At 40.9% G+C, this 18,688-nt stretch overlaps 1 protein-coding gene across 1 annotated transcript in view; it reads right to left on the bottom strand.

The window, feature by feature from the left end:
• Positions 1-12,621, bottom strand: part of PKD2 (polycystin 2, transient receptor potential cation channel) — a 52,176-nt gene extending 39,555 nt beyond the window's left edge. The window contains exons 1-2 of the mRNA XM_034671547.1: positions 12,160-12,621; positions 4,434-4,547 (exon numbers count right to left, since the gene is read on the bottom strand). Coding sequence (XP_034527438.1) covers positions 4,434-4,547; positions 12,160-12,595 — 550 coding nt within the window. The 5' untranslated portion in view covers positions 12,596-12,621. The remainder of the gene's footprint in view (positions 1-4,433; positions 4,548-12,159) is intronic.
• Between the last annotated feature and the right edge of the window lie 6,067 nt (positions 12,622-18,688).

Consider the following 18,688-nt stretch of genomic DNA (forward strand, 5'->3'; position numbering starts at 1 on the left):
ATTTCTTTGACATACAGAAATACCACATTTCTATGATGCTAACTCAACCAACTTTTCTTTATGATGTCCATTATTAAGTTTAAAGCTAGGAAATTTGAGAAATTTTAATGGAGAGAGCAGAAAAAAAGAAGAGGTAAATGTATTTTTAATCATAGATTCACCAAAGACTTTGTTTGGCTTTTCCAAAGACCTTCAATAATACTATTAATCCCTTTCTTTAAGTTCAGCATCTAAGTCACACAAAGAAATACTGTTGCTGTCTATAACAGTAACCCATATATAAGTAAGTACCTTGAGGGTGGATTCATAGCAACTTTAGGTTTCAAATAAGAATAAATTCTAAATTATACAGAAAGTGGGGTCACCTAGTCCCCATGTCATTTCTCTCCTCTGGGTTAAGCAGACTAATTTTAAAGACATAGGGGTTTAGAACTAACACCAACAAGATAGAAAATAGGTCTTCATGGGCACTTAGTCGCTTCAAATGAATGCCCAATTAGAACCTACCCTTCTCAGAACCTACTGATGAAACAATTCAGCCATTGTCAACTATCTCTGGGCAAATTTTTTTTTTTTAAAGATTTTATTTATTTGACAGAGATAGAGACAGCCAGCGAGAGAGGGAACACAAGCAGGAGGGGTGGGAGAGGAAGAAGCAGGCTCCCAGCAGAGAAGCCTGATGTGGGGCTCGATCCCAGAACGCCGGGATCATGCCCTGAGCCGAAGGCAGATGCTTAACCGCTGCGCCACCCAGGCGCCCCCTCTGGGCAAAATTTTGATCTTACTAATTATATGACAGTATCCTAGGATCTTTTGGTGTATTAATCCCAATCTTCACAAAATATTTTTCTTTTTTAAATATTTTATTTATTCATTTGAGAGAGAGAGAGAGGGAAAAGAGAGAGACAGAGAGGGAGAGACTGAGCAGGGGAGCAGAGGGGCAGGAGAGGGAGAAGCAGACTCTCTGCTGAGCAGGGAGTCTGACAACTCAGGGCTCAATTCCAGGACTCTGAGATCGCGACCTGAACTGAAGGCAGATGCCTAACTGAGCCACCCAGGCACCCCACAAAATTTTTCATAATAAGTATTTCACAGATGAGAAAACAAGGGCTCAGAAAGGTTAAATAACTTGCTCAAGCTTACCTAGTATATAAGTAGTGGAGCTGGGATCTGAACCCAGATCTCAGTTGATACAGAAAAATCTATACTTTTCCTACTATCCCAACTGCTTCCAGAATCCTATCTACTTCATATCAAGAGCTTCCAATATGCAAAGCATACAGCTAAGTACATTATCTCATTTACCCACAGAGTAATGTGATTGATATTACTAGTCATTTGATATTGATATTGATGGCAAGATTTTAAAACTAGGAGTTAAAAAGATGGTTTTTGAGAAATGGGAAAGGGCTCAATCACTAGGAGCCAGTAAGGCTTTGTTAGAAGTAAATCATGTGCGCTTATCCTCACAACGTTCATTTTTAATTTGGTCAACAGCCAACAACAGAGGAATGGTGGAGTTATTCTGACAGGCATTTGAAAAAGTCTTTCTTATTACCCAATTCTTGAACATTCTGAGCTAGATGATAATATAGTTCAGTGAACTCCACTCAGCTAACGGATGATGTTCTTTGACCAATCTTTTTTGATTTATTAATTAACAGGATAAGGACATGGATGATATCAACTCTGTTGGTCCAGTGAAGCCAAGAGGAACAGCTGATACATAAGATGAATGAATCTAGATCCAAAATAATTTCAACACATGAAATGAATGAGATGAAATTTAACATAGCTGAAAGGGAAGTCCTCCACTCTGTTCCAGGAAAAAGTGTTCATATACTAGTTGGGGGACACAGTGCTTTATCATTTTTGGTGAAGGGACTGAGGAATCATTTATGTGAAGAATCGGGTGATGGGAGGAGGCATGAACCACAGCCGTGTATCTGACTGAGGACACCCATGGCCCCATGTTTCCACTCTTTCATCAAGAGATTCCTACTGTGCTTTCAAAGGGACCTGATAAACAGAACATGTACTGGAGGGAGTTTCTATCACATGGGTCCTGAAATGCATGTCTCCAACTACACGATCAACGTTAAAGGAACCAGAAAGGTTTAACCTAGAGAAGACATAAGGGAGACCAAATGTTTGTCTCCAAACTTCTGATGGGCTAATTGGAGAAGAACATGGAAAAGGTACTTGGTATAGGTGGGCTTGGAGTGGGGGAGCTAAGAAAGGAAATTAGACAGGATAGACTTGGCTTCATATAAGGAAGAACTTTCTAACACAGCCATAGCAAAATGAACTATTTCAAAGAAAGTCCCTTAACTTGAAACTCTTGCTCAATGAGAAACAGGAAGATTGACCATTTGAGAGGGATGCTGCAAGGGGAATTTTAGCATTCAGTGGAGGTTTGATCATATGGCTGCTAAGATCCCTTCCTAGCCAGAGATTCTACGATATTCTGAAAATAAAACTTGGCCTATGTAAAATATGTAGCCACTGATAGAAGAAAAAAAAGTGATTAGTGTGAAAAAGAACAAAAAGCATTAAAAACTCCAAAATAAACAAGAAAACACTAATTATATGACTTAAGGCATGTTTCCTAGAACTCTAGGTATTTGGTTTATTTATCTGGCCTAGTTCCCAAACTTGTCAGTGCATCAGAACACTCACTTCCCTGGGCCACATCTGGAAGGCTCTGATTTAGCAGATCTGGGCCAACTGTAATTTTTTAAAAATTCACTTGGCAATTCCAATGCTCAAGCAATTTGGACGGCCACTGAAAACCTAGACTTACTTATAGGAATACTTATATTTTGCATAAGAAATATATATGTATGTATGTGTCTGTATCATGCTTGAAAAAAACTTAATAATGATTCTAATCAATCTGTTAATATTTAAGGCCACTGTAGTTTAATATTTAAGCACCTGTGCAGGGAACAAACTCTCCTTCAGTATTCTAAGTTCTAACAGCTTAGAACAGAAAAAAATATCACAGCTCTGACTTTACAACTTTTAATATAATGGATAGATCTTTTCTACTTTTTCAACATTTCGATCTTAGATAGAATGTTGTAAAAAATAATGACATTCCTTCCTAAACAAATAACAGAAAAAAATCAAGAAAAGGGGTGTTATTCACACATACATACATTCTAGCTTAAATACTTTCTTTTTTTCTTAAGTTCCCACTTGGGATGGCAAAGTCTCAGAAAATGCAAAAAGAAGTCATTCCCTGTTAAAGTCATTAAGAGCTTACAAGTATTAATAAAAAACTGCGTGTGGGGATAGTAAATAAAATGATACTCAATTTCTTAAAATTATAAATATTGAAACTTAAGTGTTTCCTCAATCCTTTATGTTCAACTAACAAGTTTTTTAAAAAAGTTTTTAATAAATCTAATACATTTAAAAAAATGTTCTTAAGGAAGCTTTTTGCACTTAGTCAATTAAATTCAAGGAGGTCAATTTTAATGTAGTAAGAATGGTCTTATTAAATCACTGATTAAATTTTGATTCTCTCCATATAGAAAGAAGGGGACTCTTCAAAATTGGTGTTAATTTTTTAAGCATTTCTAGGTGTACACTATATGAATAAGTCCTTTCCCAGGGGTAGGTGAGAGGTCTTGGTTGTTATAAAGCTGCTCCTGTCTGTTCTCATAAAGGGCTTTAGAGAGAACAGGACAGAACTCCCATCATCCAACACCCTTTGATTCAGAACATCAATCCATTGTCTACAACTTTCTGGACTTTGAAGCAAATGGCTTCTAAGACTTGTCCTGGCTAAGGCTTGACTCACCTCCCATCCCAGGGGATGCATAGACATACTGAAAGAAGAGAGGAAGTAGAGTATGAGGCTGGTGATTACAGAAGATTTGGAAGATACTATGAATTAGAATGAAGGAACCCACACAACAAACACATCCAGATCCAAAAGAATGGGACTTTTGAATATATATATATATATATATATATATATATATATATATCCGTAAAAGCAATATTAAGAGACATTATTTGTATTTCCTAAACATTAAACTTGGAACGTCATTTTGCTGAAAATAATTCTTACACTAGACTTTACGTTAATTGATGTAAAAATAGTTTCAGTGTACTTATCAGGAAATCTAATACAAAAAATCCTTTTACTTGGTTTCTTGGTATCTGGCAGGTTGCCACATGCATCTCATACTGAAAATGGTCATGACTGACAATGAACTGGCCAATCAGATAATGCTGAATTTTAATCAATGTTTACCAAAGGAGAGAGGAGAGAGGAGAGCTTTACCAAATTCTAAACGAAATTGAAAATAGAGAGCTTCTGAATGAACCCCTGATGCATATACAATTCCTTTCAATTATGGTTTCGACAGGTCAAATATTTTCAAAACTTTTCCTTTAGTAGGAGGAAACATTCTACTTACAAATGCACAAGACTATGAGAAAAAGGAGGTATGTGGCCAGCTCCCGTAAAACACTTTTAAGATACTTCTCTCGGTTAGTGTTGCTTTCTTCCATGAGTCTTGTTCCCCAGAGACCTTTAAAATAATAATGAAAAGTATGACATTTTATTGTTAAAAATCTCATGAATGGCAAAGAGGAAACATAAAATAAATAGTATAACCCTAAGGGGGATTGTCCTGTATTTTTTTTTAGCATGCTCTGAATGTAACTAAGAGATTGTTTTAGCAGGAGTGCCTTTTATTTAAGAATACATCACCCTCTATTATCTCCCCAGATGTGCAAAACACAGGGCGACAATCTGATCATTGTCTAAACTCACAATCCCATCAGAAAATGTCTTATTAGTAAAAATTTATAAAGAGAACAGGAAATGAGGGCACCCTAGAAGAACATATTTAAAAAGTGCGCACACACATCTGCTCTTCCTGTGTGGGGGAGGACACAACCTGGCAACTGCCTTCTCACTTAACCTAGTTAGGACATGATGTAACTCTATGGCACATGACACCTTTTGGATCACCCCTGATGAAAAGAAAGCCTGGTCAGAGCATCCTTTCACTACAGAAATATCCACCAAACTTCTAGCACGCTGGCACAAAAATCTCGCTACTCTGCACCCGTCTTTCTCCTTTAAGAAACTCAATGCTGACTGACTACCCTAAACAGGCTTAGCTTAACAGATTTGAAAAATGCTAATTAACATATCATCTTTAAGTTAAAAGCAACCATCATCCAACTTCTCTCTCTCTTTGGAGAAAGAATAAAATCAGCAACCATGTTCCATATTTTAGCAGATGGAAAAAGTGTTGGGCTGGCTGAGCAGGGATGACATAACCCTCCATGAGCTTGCTGGAGGCAGTGACCGCAGTGTTGGACTCGCTCCGCAGACAGACGTGGTGGCCATCCAAAACCCCCATTAATGAACAGTGCGGTAAAATCACATTGCTGGTTACTTGGAAGAGCCTTAGTGTTTGCCAAAAAGGACAAACTTCTCAATCCTTTCAGTTAGATTAGGTTGGCTATGAATGGCAGCCAACCTGGCCCCAGCATTCTGCCTCACACGTTTATTCCACAGACTTTAACACCATCCATCACTGAAACTCACACAGCCACTTAAGCCACCATCAAGCCACACAGAGAACAGGGAGAAATGGCATCTCAGCTTTTATTTCACGGAAATGACTCCATGACCAGTGTTTATGTATTTTTTAAGTCTTATAATAATACATTAATTCTACTCCTAAAGCTGGGTATTTCATTTCCTTTTCTTTTTTTTTTTTCCTCCCAAATTTCCTTTAGGAAAATCAGCATCTGAATTCAAAGACACTGTGTTACGCATCATAGGTTTCAGCACACGGAAAGGGGAGCATGACTTATGACCAGGCTTGCTTCTGCCAAGATCTAGTAATTGTCAGGGAATTACTCACTCAGAAGAAATGCAGCAAGCAGAATGTTTGTTCGCTGAAACTCTATCATATTTAAAAATTATTACAAATTTAGATGACATGGAAAATTACAACTCAGAATAACATAGAGGCAGCCAAATATTAGGCTCAGTAGCCCTGGACGCAATCACACTATTTCTTTGGTTATATTTTTTTGGAGACCAGGCCTAAAATATACACGTAAGTAGAGATTACCAGTCTCTTTATCATCAGCAAAGATTGTTGTCTTGCCTCAGTCAGTGATTTCACTCTTTCCCATGGTTTATAAACAATTATGCACTAAGGAGTAGTCATGGTTCTTAATATTTACAAATGGTATTGCTTGACCTATAAATAGAAAAACCAAACTCCCAGCAAATTTTATTCAAGTTAAACGTGCAATGATCTATGGCAATTTAATTCTAACCTTTGAATGAAACATTTGAAGTAAAAAGAAACAAAGACCCCTTATTTATATTTTTATATAATATACTTTATGCATTTCAGTGACTTTCTAAATTAGTCTATCTCCTTCCTCAAATATTTATCACTTTCAAAATTTCACCCAATTTCCCCACTGGTTGTGTGTGTAGGGTCTGTATTAGGACATGGGGAACTCTTTACATTCCGATGAGTGAGAAATGGCTCTGTCCACAAATAGAAAAAAATTGCTGTCCTCCGGCTAACTACTTCCCATGTTCAGCAGAGCTGATAGAGTAAGAATGGTTAAAGACAGTGTTCACGTCCAAAATGGCAGCATTCTTCAAAATCAACTGTTGTCTTTTCCCACAACTGTCCTCATCATGGTGGGAGTACATGCCCAGCATTTTAGGCACTCACACTCGGTATATAAGATGTCTCCAGCTGTTAGGCAGAACAGGATATGAGGGGGACACCAGACAATATCCAGCTTCTCTCATGTTTAAAAAGGTGCTTGGTCAATGCCAGACCCCAAAGTTGGAGTACTTCATCTAAACAGTGTATATTCCCCTAGCCAGTGGTACTTATCAATACGAATATAGGGGAACTCTGAGATGGATAATCTGAAACACAAAAGATGTCTCAAACATCAATAATTGTAAAAAAATGCCATATATGCAACTATCTTATTCAAATACTTTCCAAACTATTATTTTGCAATATATAAAAAAATCACCGAGAGAATGATATAATGAAGTCTTATGTATCTCTCACTCAGCTTCAACAATTATCAACTCAACAACTGACCTTGATTCATCTAAACCCTCACCCACTCCTTCCCAATTTTTTAAACCAATTCCAGCTATCGTATCATCTCATCTTGAATATTTCAGTTCCACGGTTAAAAGATTCCATGTGGATCATGTGCCTCATACCAACCCCGTCCCATCCGACGTACACTAAACCCCCATGACTCATCGATCATGACAAGGTGCAATGTGGAATTTCGGAGTCAGCTGTGCTCAGTTGAGGGCTCAGTCACATATGAACTGTGAGACCTTATTGAACATCATGAGCCTCCATTTCCTCAGCTGAAAATGGGATAAGAGTACCTCTTTGTGGGCTTGCTCTGGGAATTAGAAATATTATGTGTAAAGCACATAAAGTACTTGGAAGAGGCCTGTCTATAGCTCCAGAAACAGGTGCAACTCTGAAAAACGTCCTACTTTTGACATCTAGTTGGTCTAAATTTCAGAGCAGTGTAAACACCCAAATCTATACGGACTTCGATTTCACTGTGAATAGACTAACCAAATTCTCACTGCATTTATATCATGAAAGAATTCTGGTTTTTTGTGCTCAAACACAGGTGGGCCTTATTCAGGAAGACAAACACAACCCTCCCAAATGTTTACTTCAATTGCAGGGCCAACTTTAAAAAGGGAAGTGACTTTTTACTACTATCGGCCCATTTAATATAGAATATTCAGTTGCTACCTTCTATGTTATTGACTCCTGAATCTTAAATTCTTAGTCAGCCCTCTCCTGAGGTAGAGATGAGCAGATGCCATGGCTACCAGCCAGTTCTACCTGCATATTCCAGACAGTTCTTACTTGCATGCCCCACACGGAGATTTTTTTCTTTGTCTAGAAACCTACTTGCCCTGTTTGGGTTAAAGGTACCAAGCTAGAACAGGCCCTTTTCTTAACCCTCACATGGAGCTGGTCCACAATTCTGATGGCTTCTCCAGTCCAGCTTCCTTCTTTTTTTTTTAAATTTAATTTAATTTAATTTAATTTAATTTAATTTATTTATTTAAGAGAGAGAGACAGCCAGCAAGAGAGGGAACACAAGCAGGGGGAGTGGGGGAGAAAGAAGCAGGCTCCCAGCAGAAGAGCCCGACGTGGGGCTCGATCCCAGAACCCCGGGATCACGCCCTGAGCCGAAGGCAGACGCTTAACGACTGAGCCACTCAGGCACCCCAGTCCAGCTTCCTTCTATCCCAGATCACAAGCCTTGGCTGCAGCCAGTTACCCCTCTTTTGGTTAGTCCTCTCCTGACCTATTCTCCTGCCAACCAGCACTATCTGCCTCACTCCATTCTCGACATTCTTGCTAGAATCATCTTCAGATTGACATGTGACCATATCAGCCCCCTTCTTGGAGCCTCTGCGAGCTCTAACTTTTTAGAGGAAAAAGTACCAATAAGCTACAGGATTGCTTGGTCTTACTTCTGCTACTTTTTCCTTCTTAAATACCCCCCTCAACCTCCAAATTGTTAACTCAAATTTCACTTCCTCTGACCTCGTCCTGTAGAGCTGGTCCTCTCTTCTTTGGGTCCCTCCCATCCCTGGGACCTCACATCGCAATTATTTACTTATACCTGTTTCCTCTACTAGGCTGAGCTCCTTGAGAGTTGGGACCTTGTATTATTCATCTCTGTAACCCTAATATACACCACAAAGGAGACTCTCACAAATGTTTGTTGACTGCACAAATTCTGTTACCAGCATAGCCTTACCACATACCCCACAGCAGCAATACTCCCTCAAAAAAAAAAAATCCCCACAGCTATGGAAATACAATTAAAATGCAAATAAAAAAAGAAAAGGAAGAAGTGATGAAATGAGGTCTGGGTTAAAAACAAAGGGAAAGTCACAACAGCCAAAAGGTGGAAACAAGCCACACGTTCACCAACCGATGAATGGATAAACAAAATGAATGTTATTCATTTATTAAAGGGAATGAAATTTGCATACATACTACAACATGGATAAACCTTGAAAATTTATGCTAAGTGAAATCAGCCAGACACTAAAGGACAAATACTGTATGATTCCACTAATATGATGTACCTAGATTAGAAAAAGTCACAGAGACAGAAAGTAGAATAGAAGTTACCAGGAGCAGGGGAATGTGGTAATGGGTAGCGTTTCTGTTTGAAATGATGAAAAAGTTCTGGAAATGGGCAGTGATGATACAACATAGTGAATGGGAAAGGAGGTATCTGTTACAGCAGCCTAGCCCACCCTGACCAATACAGCCAGTGCTTTAGGATTTCTCCAGGAAAACAAAACCCCAAAAACCCAAGCATAGATGTTTAAAATAACAAGAGATGACTTTACCAAGTTGATACATCCATAGAACACATTGAATTCTGGAAATTCAAAAAATTTGATGACTCATGTAAAGTGTCAAATTTTATATTTGCATGAAAAAGAGTTTGCTAAGAAAAAAGTAAACACGATTATTGGGGATACCTTTAAGTTTGGGGGCAGTCTTTACATCTTTCAGCCATCCTTCACTTTCTTTGGTCCAGACCTTCAGCACTTCTTCCCTGGCTGCCTGCTACACAGTCCTTCTCTGTCTCCCTGTGCAAGCTTTTCTGCGCAGCGCACTGCCTACTGATAGTCCTTTTCTGCATGTTTCTGGCCCTGTTAACAACTTGCAACTGCTTCCTAATATTTAGGGATACATTCTCAGTTCCTTGGGTGGACACAGTGTTTCCCACAGCCAGGCCTCCAACATTTCTTCTTTACCATCTTACCCCTGCTAAGAAGACAGAGCTATCTACTGTACAAAGAGCAAAAAGGATCATTTTTTGTCCATCTTGGATTCATGTCATTAAAGACCATCACAGAGTATGTTGAAGCTAGAAAAGACTTTGGAGATTAGGTTCAACTCCTCCGTTTTATTAATGAGGAACAGAGGCCCAGGAAATCTGAGTGAGTTGTATAAAATTGGGAAAGCAGGAGATCTCCAAGGAAGCTCCTGACCACTCCAACCTTGACTAATTTCTCCTACCTTTAAAAATTGCAAGTTACTTTCTGTTCTGATCCTAGGGTACTACTTACAAAATTCATAGAAGGTTTTTGTCATTGGTATCCCATAACAGAAAAATATCACAACTCATTCATGGTTATTTATTTTACTTTTCTTGGTTTCTGTCCATAGGAAAATGGTGATGGTACTATTTTAGTTCTTTTTTTTTTTTTTTTTTTTTTGGTGGTGGAGGAGGGAGCACCTAGCGCAGTATTTCATAGTAGGTGCTAATTATTCAACAAATGTGACTTACTTAATAAGTGATAAGTATATGTTTATTTTTTAATATATATAATAAAATAAAATTTATTCTAAAATTTTCTAAGATTAACATTTTCCTGAGTCTCTTCCCCTACTAATTAGACCATTGATAAGGTTTTACTAGAAGTTCACTCTGAGCTTATATACTGTAAATTTTTTGCAAAAAATTTTTTGACAAACTATACTTGTATATAAACTCATATAAAGATATATATTTCATTTCATTATATTCCATTATTGAGATTATTCAAAAAAGGTAAAAGTATCATAACTTATTATTCACTAACTTGTAAAAAAACTTCTCTTACTTCAGTGAATATTTTTTAAAGCACATTTAAAACAATGTAAAAAAAATAATTTGTTTGGATACAGTTTTGAACCTTAAAAAGCATTAGGGTTTTTTACTAACTTACATAGGTTGTTCAAAAGGATCTTTCGTTCCCCACCCTGTCATGAATTAACAGCATATGCACTTACATAAAAGAAGTACAAAAGTGTACACTATTAAAAATTTGATTTTATTTATGAAGCACTCACAACATGTCAGTGACATGCTATGCATTTCACATGTTTCATCTCATTTAATTCTCCCCACTCAAGAACAAAGTATTATGATTATCTCTTTTTAAGAAAAGCAAAAATTGGGGATCAGAGATACTAAGCTATTTGCTCAAGGTCATAGGGCCAGTGTGTGGTGGAACTGGAATATGGGTGTAGGGCTGACCTGGTCTTAATTATATTGCTATAAAAGCACCTGGATTTTTTGTACAAGATTTGCAAAACTGATAGGGAAGAAAAGGGAAGGGAAACTTTCAAAAGAACTGAGGATGTAAACTCTTAAAAGTGGAGATTAAAATAATTTGAATGGTGAGACCAAATGCAACTCTTTTCCAAGGATGCCTCTGACAAAACCTTGCAAAAACAGGATCCTCTCTGCTCCTGGAAAATCTGTGCCCTCTAAATAGGCACTGGCAAATTTGAAAATTCCTTTCCTGCCTTTGGAAAGTTGGGTGCACTGAACTCTGACACAAGTACACACAGCTGGTATCTGGTGACTTCACTGTCTGTTGGAATTTCAAAGAACATTAAGTTAGCTATTTCAAATCATACTACCAAGTTTTTAAAACAATGTAACTTTTTCCTTGCAACTGTTTTAGAAAAATGCCTAGATTAGAAATGGCTAGATGTTTTCATAGACATTATTTTATTCTATTTCTGGTGTTCTCAACAGCTTGCTCTCCCCAAAACAACCACACACATCACCAAAACAACATCTGTGACAACTCAATGACACTTCTCCCACAACTTGCATAACACTACAGTTACCCTTTTCAGAATGGAATGAGGGGTAAGAGGGCATCCAGACCAGTGGGAGACCCGATATACAGGTGCAACCACCTTCAGTTATATTAGAATATTCCTTTTTTTTCTTTCCCTACAATTAAGAAATCTTCAGAGGTATCCTTTCATTCTAATACGGCTTTCACTTATATACAGAGGTAAAAATATGTTGACCTATCTTCTTTTAGAAGAAGAAGGTATCCCACAAATTTGCACAAACAAGGGCGCAGTGGAATCCCGCCATGGGTACCGGAAGTAGGGCACAATTAGCAGAGGTGGGGTACGCGCTTCCAAGGGAGGCGGGGACACGAGAGGGATGCGAGGTGGAGCCCCGGAAAGCTGCCCACGGCGGGCGATGGCTCCGGCCGGCGCCTGCAGCTCTGGTTTGCGCATCAGCCGCTGCGGGTCGCGCTCTTACCTCGCAGCCCACGAACCAGCCTCTCGGCCCAGGCCACTCGGGGCGGCTGCCCGTCCAGGGGGAGGTGGCGATGCAGCGGGTCCCCGCCGCCGGCCGGGCTGGAACTCGGGGGGCCCTGGTCCTCTCGCCGGCGCCGCCTCCCGCTCGGGTGGCCAGAGCCGTGGTAACCCCCCAGCCCCCGGCCCCGGGCGCCCACGGAGCTCACGGCGGAGGAGGCGGCCGACCTCCGGCTGCCCGGGCGCCACTCCACGTCCATCTCCACCACCATTCCTCCTTCCTCTCCTTCCACCTCCTCTTCCTCCTCCTCCTCCTCGGCCTCGAAACCTGGGTTGTCACGGCTCCATGCCTGCCGCGAGCACGACGAGAGCGGAGGAGAAGGAGAGGCTGAGGCTCCGGCCGGGGGGTCCCGCGCGGCCGCTTGCCGGATACGCTCCATCTCGATCTCCAGGCCCCTCTGCTCCCGCCGCCTCCTGCTCCCCGCCCCCGACCTCCCCGCAGTCCCGCGTCCCTCGCCCGCCCCCTCGGCCCGCCTCCCGCTCGCCTCGCCTCGCCTCGCCTCGCCCAGCCGCCGCGGCGCGCTGCAGGGGGAGGTGCGAGGAAGCCGCCCCCACGGACTGCGCGGTCGGCGAGCGGCGCCCAGGCTCCCGTTCCAAGTGGAGCCCGAGCCCGGTGCGGGCGCCCACATTCCATTCGGGTGGAGGGGCTCCGGCAGGGAGCGGTTCGCTGCCCCGCCCGCTCGCCTGCGGAGAAGGGGCTTCCGGAGCTGTCACTGCCTGCGTGACCCTGACATAATGCTTGGGTGCCTATTAACCCCCAGCCCCTTTTGCCTCGATTTCCCAAAGTGCAGAGAGAGAGAGAGAACCATTTTGTGGGATGGTGTGTACTAGCGAAACTACCAACAAACTACCGCTCACTTCCTTGTCCCCGCTTCCGTTGCATTTTGGATGGGTTCTTTAACCTCTGGTTGGCTCCTCTCTCCACACATTGTGGGGACCCCCAAAGATTGCGTCCTGGAACCTTCACATCGCTGGTACTCTGAGCGTGAGCTCATCCCCTCCCCCGGCTGCCGCCTTAGACTCTGGCTTCCGAGTCACAAGCCCACGTCAGCCCAGAACTTGATTCCCACTCTACGAAGCACATCCAACTGGATGTTCCTGCAATTGTCTCAGACTTAACCTATACCAAATTAAATATCCATTCTCCTCCTCTTTTAAGCCTACGTTGCCTCCTGTGCCCCCAGTTGAAATTTGAGGCATGGCTGTCCTCCTTCTCAAGCTACGCTTCTCCCTGATACCCTCATCTGTCTACTCTTCACTTCGTACACCTCATCTCCCCAGATCTTGCTACTTCTGCCCCACAAATCTCTCTGATAGGATCTCTATTTCTCATGCCTGTTGTCAGTGATTTCGTCCAGGGCCCTTGGTCTATGTTTTGTTTTATTCCTCATTGGAACAACAAACTTTTCAATTCCATCTCCATTCGTCAGGGTCCCCAGGTTCCTGATGGTATTCAGAACCTAACTGCTCTGGTCACATTGATGCTTAGAGACCTCTGGGGGGCTTCCCACAGCTTAATAGATAAAACTTAAGTTCCTTAGGTTAGGTTAGTGAATTTTCTTCATCTGCTCTTGTATTTATTTGTTTGCTAGGGCTGTCGAAGTACCACAGACTGGGGGGGTGTAAACAACAGAAATTTATTTTTTCACAATACTAGAGCTTGGAAGTGTGAGATCAAGATGTTGCCAGATTGGCTTCTCCTGAGGTCTCTCTCCTTGGCTTGTAAATGGTGGTTTTCCGCTAGAGTCTTCACATGGTGGTCTCTTTGTAGGTGTCTGGGTCTTAATCTCTTCTCATCAGGACATCAGTCACATTGGATTAGGGCCTATTCTAATGACCTCACTCTAACTTAATTACCTTAAAAAAACAAAACAAAACACTCAGGGCACGTGGGTGGCTCAGCCCTTAAGTGTCTGCCTTCGGCTCAGGCCCTGATCCCAGGACCATGAGATCGAGCCCCACATGGGGCTCCCTGCTCGTTGGGAAGCCTGCTTCTCCCTCTCACACTCCCCTTGCTTGTGTTCCCTCTCTCGCTGTCTCTGTCAAATAAATAAATAAAATCTTAAAAAACAAAACCCAAAACAAACCCTGTCTTCAAATACAGTCACTTTCTGAGTTGTTGGAGATTAGGACTTCAACAAGGGAATTTTTGAGGGGGACACAATTCAGCCCATAACAGCTCCCAGTCTACCTTCTTAGCGTTGTTTCCCCTCTTGTTTGGTTCCCTGTGTGCTCATAACGTGCTGATTTTATTCAGGTAATCATGGCCACCTATCATCAGTTCTACAGCTTATCTATTTAGTTATCAGCATCCTTTTCTTAACTTTGAGCTTCTTAAAGACGGAGTGTGTTTTTCCTAATCTACTACCTCATAATTCTTTTCTTCCTATTCCCTGTATCAAATTCCACTTAGAATTCCTTATTAATAAAAGCTCTCAAACATCTGTTTTCTTTATGCCTGTCAATTCCTCACAAATATTGTCTCTGTCTAAAAAATATGAAAACTGCCTGCCTTGGTCATTTGTTTAGGCCTTAATTTCCTTATTAGGCCTCTGTGTGCACATAATAGAACTTTGGGGGTTTTTTCCCTTTATTAATTTGTCTCATGTAAATTTAATTCTAAGTTCAGCTGGAAGACCTTGAAGGGTAGAGGAACAACTTCTCTTCTCTACAATACTAAATTATATTCTCCCATCTGCTGTTTTTTAGAGTTAGCGTATGTATCTTGCCAATGAGATAACTCCCTGCAGTTAAGTCCCAAGAATATTTTGTTCTATCTTGGATATTCTATTAAAATAATAATGTTACTACTAGGCATAGTGAAAGCACAGAACCTGAACCCAATAAATAAATAGTAATTGAATTAATTTTATTAGTCTATTATTCCTTGGTATTATTGTTTTTCCACTCAGTATTCTCTTCCTTGTATCTGTAGACTATAGACTTGCTAGCATAAAAAAAAAAAAGTAAGAACAAAGAAGAAATGTATAAACTGAGGAGTCATCTGCTGTGTTCTAAACCTTGAACTGTGGAAAATCAAAACATCCTTGGGAAACAAACATTACAAAATTGAAAATAACATTTTGAACAGTGACTTAATTATAGTTTGATGCGGGGGGCGCCTGGGTGGCTCAGTCGGTCAAATATCTGCCTTCAGCTCAGGTCATGATCTCCGGGTCCTGGGATCCAGCCCCGAGTTAAGCTGTCTGCTGGGCAGGGAGTCAGTCAACTTCTCCCTCTCCCTCTGCCCCTCCTCTCTGCTTGTGCGTGCGTGGGCTCTCTCTCTCTTTCTCAAATAAATAAATAAAATCTTAAAAAAAAAAAAGTTTCCTGTGGGCATAAGTTATTCCAAGTCCCCTTGCACCTCAGAGAAGAAATGGTGGTATGGGAAGGTTCAAAAGGGCTCTACGTGAAGAATTAGAAAACCCCAGTCTTAACCAAAGGTCTAACAGTATGACTGAAAATGATGACACCTGACTAGGCTCATGTCCCTCAACAATTCTGCACGGAATGCAAACTCCTCAAGGGCTGGGCTTTTTGCCTGTTGCACTGATTGTGTTCTTCCACAGCATTGCGCCTGGCACGTAGCAGGTGCTCAAGAAGTGTCAAGAAGACACTGCCAGTCAGGGAGTGTCCGATCTAAAGAAGCTCGCAACCCAGTTGTGACAAAACCCAAAAACCACATAAGGTATTGTAATAGACGGAAATCTTTATCATAATTGAGGTAGAAGTGCATGGGGCGCCTGGTGGCTCAGTCAGTTAGGCATCGACTCTTGATTTCGGCTCAGGTTATGATCTCAGGGTTTTTTCTACAGCTTTTTGGGCTTTAAAGTTCCTATCTCCGGTGATAAGGATATCTTTGTACTTCTTAGCACAGGAAGGGTACCTTTCATATGGGACGCTGATTTCCTGCTGGAGGGGGGTGGAGGTGGTTCTGAGTATCCTTACACCAGCTGTTTCTTAAGTAACTTTTATTTAAAACAATCGGTGCTAAGGTACACTTTTTGGGGTGGCTTGCTCTTGGCCCCTAGGGCATCAAGTCAGTAACAAGTTTTTCACACAAGAAGGGGTTGAGGAGAGAGACAACTCAGGCTGGCATGGGAGGGGAAGGTAGGGCCAGATCATGGAAGGCCTGAGATGCATGTTAAAGAGTGTAGCCTTTATTCTATATATATAATTGATAATAATAATAATAACGTGCCATCTTCTATAGTGTCAATTACTTGAAATAAAATTTGAAACATTCTTTTTTAGGACTATACCATTGTCTCCAAAACAATTCAGACTGACCAAAAATGTGTCCACACATACATAATTCAGAGTTAAATGTGTGCTTACCCACAATTTTAATTACAAATCTTCACAAGTAATGTGAGTTTTAAAAAATCCAGAGAAAAAATATTTCTCTAGTATTTAATGCACCACATCCTAAATCTTATGTTCCAGCAATTTCATTACCAGTTCCAATCTTAGTTTTCATAAACCCATCACCAGCCATGCAATGTATTTCCTGTTCAAATACCGAGTCATTCTTTCTGGCTTCCTCATGTTCTCTTTTGTGCTTTTACCTTGGCATGTTTTCCCCCTTCAGAGTGCCTTGCTTTTCCTCAAGAAGGCCTTGAACCTGTAAATTTCTCCCCCTTCCCACAGAATTCCTTCCTTTAATATTCATCTTATAACCTAGTTCTCATAAGAAGTTTTCTCTTATTAAATAAATGAGATGCACAAACTCATATTTTTCTTCACCTGGTTGCCATAATCCTATTGCCATATTGCAAGTTTCAATAACCTACAGGGCCTGAAATACTGCAGGATAAATAACATAGCTGGAGGCTATTTGGTTTTATTTCATCTGTGTGGTAAGTTCTTCTGGAACATGCTACACAAACCCCATCTCTTTGTCTCAGTGCCATGGTGGACACTCAGACAAGCCCTTTAAAAGGCAACTTTAAAAATAGTCCAGTCCGATTTAATACTTAGTATTCTCCACACTTCTGGCTTCTGTATTACTAGACTTGCTTGTTTGCTTCCTGTTTTGCTTTTATTTTCCCTTGTGAACAGATGAAGCGGACACAAGCAGAAGGACCCATTGGTCTTGCAGATTTCACCTTCCAAAGAAAATCCAGAAGGACTCTCTGGTATGTGTGGTGTTGCTTAGCAACCCACCCAAACAAACATGTTTCCCTCTCAATTTTTTCCCAGTCCTTATTTATTCAAGAACATTATAAAATAAATTTTTACCACTTGACATCTGAAATCATTAGAAAAAAATCTGGTGTTTTGGGCTTTATAAGAACTGCTAACCATACTAAAATTTTTACTTGTTTTTATTTCTCAATTTACTGCACTAATAATGCAAGGCTAGGATTTGTGATATTCTACCTTATGTCTAGAATTTGGTTTGGATGTGTCCCTGCCTCTGTGGGAGTTACCTTGGCACTGTTGTTGGCTGGCACTGTGATTTCGATGACCTAACCTCTGTATCTCAGTTTCCTTCTGTGAATAATGTGGTTAAATATCTACCTTACAAATTACCATAGAATTTTTGCTGAACACATTATGAGGGAATATTAACAAATTCATCAAACACTTACAGAGTGTCCACTAGACACCAGGCACTGTGTTGGATTCCAGGAGGGCAAGGATAAGACATAATTCCTGCCTGAAAGGGGATCAAATCTTATAAGTCGAAGATGCCTGGAAACATCGTTACATCCTCCCCAAGCCCTCTTCTATGTCTCCTAAAGACTTAGAATCTTTCTAGACTCAGGCATCATCCCCTTCTAGAATTTACTTGGCCATAATCCTGGCCCCTAGCTTGAATTTCCTTGCCCCTCTGCCCTGTAAAATTTAATCACAACATTTATCTTTCTGTTAAAAAAGATTTATTTATTTGTGAGAGAAAGAGTTTCCGAGTGAGTGGGAGGAGGGGCAGAGGGAGAGAATCTTTAAGCAGACTCCCCACTGAGCACGGAGCCTGATGAGGGGCTCGATTTCATGACCCATGAGATCATGACCTGAGCCAAAAGCAAGAGTCAGACGCTTAATCAACTGAGTCACCCAGGCGCCCCAACATTTATCATTTCATATTGAAAATATCTGTTAACATAGTTGTCTTCCTGAGTAGAATGTAAACCCCTACGGACCCTGGCTTATTTGGTTTGCTATTTAGCAGTTCAATAGCCATTCCCCTTTCTTACCAAAACAATAATCAGATTTTCTTGGGGAACCACCCTTCCCTGTTCTGAGTCCATGTGTGCCTCAGATGTGGCTGACACCACCACTAGTTCCCAAGCGATGAGTGTGGAAATCAGGCGTGGCCGACCAGAGCTTCATGAACCCTTGGCTCCTGTGAATGGTATTTAAGAACAGGCGTGGGATCTGGTTCTCTTCAATGGAAATCAGGACATAACTTTTTTTTCAAGTTGTGGAAAAGAAAAGCTTTTCTTCCTGCTAGATTTAGAGTCAAAGGA

The sequence above is a fragment of the Ailuropoda melanoleuca genome, chromosome 11 (genome assembly GCF_002007445.2).
Source record: "Ailuropoda melanoleuca isolate Jingjing chromosome 11, ASM200744v2, whole genome shotgun sequence".
Taxonomy (NCBI): domain Eukaryota; kingdom Metazoa; phylum Chordata; class Mammalia; order Carnivora; family Ursidae; genus Ailuropoda; species Ailuropoda melanoleuca.